The sequence below is a fragment of the Musa acuminata genome, chromosome BXJ2-1 (genome assembly GCF_036884655.1).
Source record: "Musa acuminata AAA Group cultivar baxijiao chromosome BXJ2-1, Cavendish_Baxijiao_AAA, whole genome shotgun sequence".
NCBI lineage: Eukaryota > Viridiplantae > Streptophyta > Magnoliopsida > Zingiberales > Musaceae > Musa > Musa acuminata.
Window position 1 is genome coordinate 6686660 of NC_088338.1, and position 8758 is coordinate 6695417.

The 8758-nt window shown below is 37.8% G+C and overlaps 1 protein-coding gene across 1 annotated transcript; it reads left to right on the plus strand.

The window, feature by feature from the left end:
- Window positions 1-3438: 3438 nt before the first annotated feature.
- Window positions 3439-7775, plus strand: LOC103993731 (transcription factor bHLH76). The gene is made up of 9 exons (XM_009413914.3): window positions 3439-3579; window positions 3686-4014; window positions 4500-5371; window positions 5495-5704; window positions 5803-5868; window positions 5953-6021; window positions 6143-6214; window positions 6339-6533; window positions 7208-7775. The coding sequence occupies exons 3-9, from the start codon at window positions 4613-4615 to the stop codon at window positions 7313-7315; spliced, it is 1479 nt and encodes a 492-aa protein (XP_009412189.2). The 5' UTR covers window positions 3439-3579; window positions 3686-4014; window positions 4500-4612; the 3' UTR covers window positions 7316-7775.
- Window positions 7776-8758: the final 983 nt, after the last annotated feature.

Consider the following 8758-nt stretch of genomic DNA (forward strand, 5'->3'; position numbering starts at 1 on the left):
ACCTATATAAGTCAATCATACAAATTATCCACTTCCGACGTGGGACTAATGAGATGTTACAAGATCACTCTAACCTCGCTTGACCTAACATATATTATGGTCTAACCCGACCAATTTAGCACTCGGGTTTCGAATTTTATAGTAGGTTTAGATATCCTTTAATAAGATAAACTCATAGTTCATGTATCTAAGTAAGTAGTTAGTCAGATTTTACGTAGGATAGTATCTTTTAAAAGATAAATGAGAGTTTACTATCAATCATCAAAATCTGTACTAGTTACTCAATATCGTAAAAAAATTATTAGATGAGAGTTTTAGTTCTCAACTCATTTACTATCAAACATAGCAACCAGTAAGACTCATTCATTCATGTGATTTGCAAGTCAAAATAAACATCCTCTCTCTCTCTCTCTCTCTCTCTCTCTCTCTCTCTCTCTGGGAAACTTGTTTTGTGGGGAATCAATGGCTATAGAATAATTCTTCTCGGAGCTGGGAACTGTTCTGCATCAATTTAAAGCTTTTGCTTGAAGTGGTTATGAAGATGGAGGATTAAATAGATGAACTTGCAAAATACTTTGATTAAGGAGTTCTCACTCTTTGTCCTATTCTTTGACTTTGTAGCAATAGTGATGCTTATTTAGATGCTCACGCTATTAGGAGCTTCCTTTTTGCACACCTTTACTTGCTATGTTAGCTTTAATTTAAATAAAATAGTATATATATATATATATATTTACTTGAGTATAATAATGTTCACAATTTCTTTTTGATTGACTTGTGACCCTATTAGATTATAGAAAACCTTTCATTTATAGAAATTGTATATGACTAGTTTTCTTATTTGATATGATTAGTTTTCCTATATGATATGACTTTTCCATTGTTAAAGTATATATATAAAGTTATTAGAAAAGATTGAAAAAATTAGATGTTTCCTTTCGTGGATAATTACGCTTAGATTCGATATATATTAAATGACAAAGGATTATGTAAAATAAATAGATATATTGTAAGAAGACGTATTGTGGTTAGAGGACATCAAGAGATAAAAGAACATCATAGGCTTTCAATACATATTTAAATATTTTTGATTAAATTAAGGATGAACGAAAGAAAGAGATTCATATAATCACATTATATATTATGGTTTATTATTATTATCGATGAATTTTGGATGAATCCACACAGTTGAAATGGATGAGTAAGCAAAAGTTGAAATGGAAAGATTATATTATACTCATTTTTCTTGCATTTTATTGATGATAAAATTATACTTGTTTCATCATATGTGTCCCATTAAAAATGGCATGTAAGCCTTGGCTAGCAAGTAACCTATTATGTGACACTAGCTTTCCAATTTCTTACATGTGTGGTGGGCACAACCACATGAAGAAGAAGAAGAAGTCCATCAATTAATTGAATTGAATTGAATTGATGAAGGGAAGGGCAGGACAATGGACCAAATTATTGTGAGGGTGTTGAGGCATCATCAATCCATAGAGGAGGAGTTTTGTGTCCTCCCATTTGCTTCTGCTTTGGAGTTTGGGCTGTTGCCCCTCCCTTAAGCAAGTAGGGATGTGATAAATATGTCTGTTAAAGTTAGGGAAAGAGGTGAAGAAAAAGGTGCCTTGTGAATCCAACCCAATCAACACAAATCATTTACACCTACCTCTACATTACATGCTGCCTGTTTTATAAGGATTGGGAGCATGAATTGATGATTCCAACTTGGATTGCTATTGGATCAGGTTCAGTTCAATTGTAGATCCATCAGAGCTGAATCTTGTTGCTTACCAAAATATTGTTGCTTGATCTCAGGGCACTTTTTAGAGTTGGAGTAATAAATATTCCTTGTAGATTAGATATCTTATCCATTTAAATTAGATTTTTGATAGAAAAATAAATATTCGAATCTAATTTGGATTTGGATTACCAAAGTATTTCTAGTTGTTCCATCTCATGGTAGCTTTTAGAATAGAATAGTATTCGAGATCAAATATCCAAATGTATACTACTCACTTAAATTGAGTTCAAATATCTTCCAATTGAATTTGAACATAGAAATAAATACTTGAGTTAGGATTTAGTTTAATAAGTCGATTTTTTTCATGATTACTCAAATATATCAACTCTCCTAAATTAGAGTTGTCTAAACTTTTTTAGAATTAGATTAGTGCTTTTGGTTAGGTATATTTTGGGTATCCAAATATATTTTAAATTGGATTCAAATATGGTTCGATCAAATTTAGATAACAAATAAAATTTAGGTCGAATTCATATTTCAATATTATTTTCATGGTTACTCAAATAGCTTATTTTTTTTAAATAATAATAATATTATTATTTATCCGACCCTTTTTATTAAGATAGAATATGAATCTTATTCTGAGTTAATAAACATATTAAAAAATTTATTATTATTATTATTATTATTATTATCGTGATCATCAAATGAGTGCACGTATATTGATGAGGTTGCCATGTCTCAATCACGACGGATCATGTCCTCAAGGTGATGGGGGTGGAAATGGGCGCGAAAAAAAAAGATTGGTCCACCAACTGAGACCGTCCGATCTTAGGATGAGCCCGTGAGACCGTCTCTCCTCCTTTTTATTATCACATTTAATTTTTGAGATATTGGATTTGTGGGAGAAAAAAAATACTATGATATTAGTTAAATTAAATTGATTAAAAAATTATATAGGATCCTTTTGTCATTTATTACTTCACATCATAAAATGAATTTTAAATATCATTCCATTACTTCAATCCTCCCATTCAAAAAGAAGAAAAAAAATACTATTACTATAAAACTTAGCTTGGATGGTAAAGATCTTATTATATTACTATAAAACATTAAAAAAAAAGTATTAGTTTTATTTGATTGCAACTAAGATATGGATTAAAGTGTCTGTCATTCAATAAATTTGTAAGATTTATAGTAATTATTTTATTTTATAAAAAAATAAGTGAAGAAGACTTTATAATAAATTATTTTAAAAAAATATCCTGATATTTTTTTAAAAAATATATATTACATAAAATTTTGAATTCTATTGATATGGTAAATAAGTCCGATACATTATCACTAATAAAAAAAACTTTTATTATCATTAAAAAATGATAAAAAAAAAAACTTTATTATTATTTAAAAAAATTATTAAATTAAGGGGTGAGATGGGGGGAGGAACACATCATTCCCATATGCCTCATTCCTTTGGGGAAAGCAATACAATAATATATATAGGATGTGAGGGTAATTAGTTGAAGGTTTGCATCAAGTAAACCACAACATAAGAAATGCACAAAGGTAGCTAAAGTTACTGTCATCTCCATCATTAATAACCACTTAAACAAGTAAAAGAAGAAGAAGAAAGCAGAGGTAACAAAACAAAGGGAATCAATCCATTTCATTTCATTTCATGGACTAAAGAAATGGTGGGTTGGAGTGTGTCTCTGCTTTCCTTTTTCCTCCCTTTGCCACTTCTATATACTCCCTCCCTCCCTGCCTGGGCGGTGCTCAATGATTCATCTCTCTCTCTCTCTCTCTCTCTGCCGCTCTGTGTGTGCAGTGTTGAGGTATAAATGCGATAAGCATCTCTCCTCTCTCTTTCCTGTCTCTGGCTGTGCGCGAATGTTCATGTATTCTCTCTCTATCTCTCGCTCTGCTTTTCTCTTGGAGCAGGAGAAGAGGGTGCAAGAACAAGGGGAGGCGACCGAGCAGCAGAAGACAGGGAGAAGCGAGATCGAAGATTTCCAACAAGGCTTTCAATGGCAAAAGTGCTGTCGTCAAATGGTAGGCAGAGTGATTAAAGGCGCAAGGAATCTCTAGTGCGAGGGCGTGGCACCTTTCCTTTTCGCTCTGTACACTGCGTGAGCGGGTGTTCTTTGGGTCTTCGTGAAAGGAAAGGAAAGGAAAGGAAAGGCGCGATCTTTGAGGGGATGGCTTGAGTTCTGCTCTTCTGCCTGCGACCGATGCCGCTCTCTCTCTCTCCCTCTCCCTCTCCCTCTCAGGTGGGGATTCCTTCCCTGTTTGCCTTGTCTTTTTACTCCTTGTTTCTTGGTCGCATGTACTCTGAGCTCTGATGCCCTCTCTGTCCATTTCCTGAGCTGGTCTTCTGCTAACAGCAAATTCTTGGCAGGCAATTCATATCTTTGATTTGGTACTGTCGGTAATAGTCGTAAAAAGGGCTCCCTTTCTGTTAATTTCTGATGCTTGCCATAGCCAAAAGGCTGCTGATATCTGAATCGATGGCTTCTGAGGGGTTTCTTCTGAGACTTGTGGGTTTAACGGACTGGGTTTGTACATGTTTCCATGCTTTCTTGGCTTCTAGCTTTTACCCCCCTTCTCCCGACTGTCCATCATAGCTTCTAGCTCATCTCTGTTCCTTCTCCTTTCTGCAATTTGGATGGCGTTCTTCGATTCACTTGGGACAATCTCTAGTTCGGTGATTGGGTGCTTGTTCTGAGGCTAATATACTATGATTTGCTTGTATCAGATCCGAAGAAGAAGATCGAATTCGGATCCTGTTTTGCGTCTTCATCAAGGAGAGGCTAATTCTTCCTCGTGGCTGCACTGAAGATTGTCACCGGCAAGGTTTGGGAGGTAGAAATGGAAATGAATGAGGACAGGAAGTTTGGGTTGGAGAAGAGCCATGGAGATCACCTGAACAACCACAGTTCCGGTGTCTCTGCTGACTGGCAATTCAACACCCCTGCAATGAGTGCAGCGCCGCCGCACCCTTCCACCGCCGCCAGCCTCGTGCCACCGTTGACTTCATCTCCGCTTCTTTCGGCTCCAGTGCCGGAGGCCTTCGTTCCTGGTCTCTGGAACTACCATTCTATGAGTGTTGGAGGAAGTAACATCCAGAATACTACGAGTGCCATCGGTTCTATACCAATTGGAAGACCAGTAGCCATGTCCTCCAAAGGCATGCTTCTATCAACTCCTCCCGTAATCTTTCCTCCTAGCTTGCCTCATTTCCCCGCCGATTCGGGTTTCATCGAGCGGGCAGCAAGATTCTCATGTCTCAGTGGTAGTAGTTTTATGGACATGAACCTCCTCAGGCCATCTCAATCAGTGGCTCCGGCAAGAAAGGCTTCGAAGGTTGTCATGGAAACTCAGGTTCAGAACACTGAGCTGAGTATGACTGGTGACAAAGCAGTCTCTCTGCCTGCTGCCTATGGATCCATTGATCAAAGTCGGATGGACACCCAAAGAGATCGAAGAAGCTCTCATATCTCAAACAGCGAATCCCAAGAAACAAATTTCTGTGAAGGTGGACAAGAAGGGAACGTTGATTCATCAGATGTAGCTGGGAATTCATCTCCTAGTGATCTTGGTGCAAACAAGAGAAAAAGAACCATTCGGGTAGATCACATCCTTTTTTTCTTGAAATACCATTATTTCTGTGTAGATCCTTTTATTCTGTTCTATTCTGCAAATAGTGATAGGTGGGCGCTCAAAAGGCTCTAAGAGCTTCTGTTTTGCTAGGATATGGAGAAGGACCAAGTTCAAAGAGGTCCACAATCATCCTCGGAGGCCACAAAGGATGACACTGAAACTAAACACAAAGTAGAACAGAACAGCTCCAAACACGGTGGGAAAAATGGGAAAGATAACTCAGAAGCTGCAAAGGAGGGTTATGTTCATGTCAGAGCACGGCGTGGACAAGCCACTAACAGTCACAGTCTGGCAGAAAGAGTAAGGTTTTAATCTAATGATGCTATCCGAGAAGCTTTGTCATGACACCCTTTTCCTTCACCAGCGAAAATATCACTAGTTTAACTGAATGGATGCAGGTAAGAAGGGAGAAAATTAGTGAAAGGATGAAATATCTTCAAGAACTTGTGCCTGGTTGCAGCAAAGTAGGTTCAGGAGACACTTATGTGGTAGATAGTGAAAATTGACTTCTATGATCATAAAGTGTGACACTAAACTGTAATCTGTAGGTCACAGGAAAAGCAGTTATGCTGGATGAAATCATAAACTATGTTCAATCACTCCAAAGACAGGTTGAGGTAAGCTCCTGCGTTAATTATAATTGGAAGTTCTACTGTCGGAGTGAAAATTCAATAAGAGTACCATGCTTTTTATATGCTGAGATATACTGAAATGTGTGTCTTGTTTCTTCTTGTTAAGTTTCTGTCCATGAAGCTTTCAGCTGTCAATCCACAACTTGACTTCAGCGTAGAAAGGCTTCTTGCCAAAAATGTGGGTAACTTCTCTTCCTCATCTTATCGAAGTTCCTTGGAAATTGATTCAAGAATATTGTTTTTCTAACTTCTTGAAGCTAAGTAATATATTTCAATTTGTATTTTTCTCCGTTTAAAAACAGCTTCGACATTCCCATGGTAGCCCATTATCTATAGCTGGATTCTCACAGGAGATGAGTTACCCTCAGGTGTATCCATCTCAACAGGGCTTGGGGCATGCTGGAGGCTCTACCATGGTTAACCTTTCGGACACATATAGGAGAACAATGAATACTCAATTACCAACAATGAGTGGTTATAAAGAGCCTTCAATGCAGGTATACCCACTCATCAAAGGAAATCTTTTCTGTTGAATTTAGAAGAAAATTGTCGTGCAAGACTATTTGTCAAGTTTACAAAAGAAAACTTCTCTTTATCTTTTCTGTGAATTTGAAATTTTATTAGCTTTTGCTTAGAGCAGTTAAATTGTCCTTTATTCCTCGAAACTCAAGAATTCACAGCTTTTTTACTAATTATTCTATGCGGTTGGTTCTCTTCACCTTTTGGCACATTTTTTTTTTTTGTCAATTTGATGAAGGCCAGCTTCTTTATTTTTCATGCATCTGAGCTGCCCATGTATATGATGTCAAGCATATAAAAAGATGTGTATCTTGAGAATCCTGCCATGCTGAATTCAATTTCCCATAATCCCTCAAGAACATGTTCTTTGTTTTCATGTTAACTTTATTTTCTCCCAATTTAAAATGGTTCATTGGGCTACATCTTTTTCATTTATTCAATTTTGTGAATACTTCTATAAATCTCATTATAGAGGACCAATCTTTTTTCAGTTATTTGAGAGTATGTTGTTAAACTCATGTATCAGCATGCTCTGGGGACTAAGAGAATTTTCAGCATAAGTCGCATGCTAATTACTGCTCCGTCAACCGAGAACTGACTATATCCACATGTCTGCGATCTTACTTTTGTCTCTTATTCTTTTCTTCCACAGATGCATAATCCCTGGAACGAAGAGATCATCATGCAAATGGATTATGATGCTAATCATCCTCCAAATGCACAAGAGATAAATAGAAAACCGGATGGCTTCACAATATAAGACCACCACACTACCCGAGTTCCTGTCCAAAAATCTAACCAGGCCTCAAGGTCACTAAGAAGTCGAGTTCTAGTACCACCCTTGCATACAGTTTGAGGTCCACTGAACCGTTACAGAGTTCGTCCGTCGATACAAGCTCCGGGGTAAGATAGTTGTCATCGAAGCCTCAGTGTTCCTCTCGGTACATCCAAAGAGCAATGCCACCAGCCTGTAATAGGAGGAAATGGAGGGCATCTCACTTCCTTCTTGTTATATGATGTAGCAGGTCCATTATGTTTTCCAAAGTAGTAACTTAGCAGAGAAATCCAACATAAAGTTGAGCCTCTCACTGTAATGTCACACTAGGAGCATAAGTTTTGCTGATAGCAAGAAAAATCTCAGATGTGTTTGTAAACAGCACACCACTGTTTGTAAACTGGGTTTATTTTCTGTGGAAATGGAACCCATGATTTTGCAATTATTTTTCTGGTTTAATCGACCTAGCCTTTTGTGTTCGTATGGATCAGTTTTCGCATGCCTTGTTGCCAATCAATACTCTTCAACGTGTTCAGCAGCAATTCCCTCGAGAGAAAACCATGTATGTTCTACCAAGATCTTTGTTGGCTGGTGGACCAACTGTGATCCGACAAAGATCTGCTGGTGGTTGGCTGAGGTCCACACCCAAACCCTATCGCTTCGAAAGTATCTTTAAGCTCTGTTATGACTCCCAACCAAGGCTACCACCACGCGATTAGCTGTTATATGCTGATGCGAGGTTGAAGCAGTTCTTCTCACGAGCAATCCAACCGATACGTTGGACGGATCTTGGCAGAGCACCTCAAATAATTCAAGGGTGATGGATGGACCATCCAACCACCACTGGCTGTTAGGTAACACAGGTTTTTCTGACAGCCGAGAGTAGACCGGAGGGGAGTTGCTCCCCTATGGGTCCCACGACAAGGACATGTAATGATCAGTTTTTGCAGTGCAAGAATATCCTCTGCATCACACGCCATTTGATTGGCTCCTTTGACAGACATGCTTGTGGCTTCAACTGATCTATTTGACATGCTTGTGGTGGCTTCAACTGATCTATTTGACATGCTTGTGGTGGCTTCAACTGATCTATTTGACATGCTTGTGGTGGCTTCAACTGATCTATACAAGGAAAGACGCACATGATGATTTCACATGTATAAATTCTCAAAACCTCGTATGCAATCACTCTCTAAGCCTTGTTTATACGTATAATTTTCTCCACTATTTTGGTAAAAGATGTTTCTTTTCTCTACAACCATGCTCTTCATCTCTTTCAAACCCACTGCTGCTTCCTCCAAAACCAATGCCTCCTCAAGATAATAGTGAAGGATCACTGAGATCTCCCAGATGCTGCTAGCTCCCCCGGAATTCTCCCATCTAATAATCACCTAACAAAATTCAACCTTTTTTTTTAAAAAAAAACCT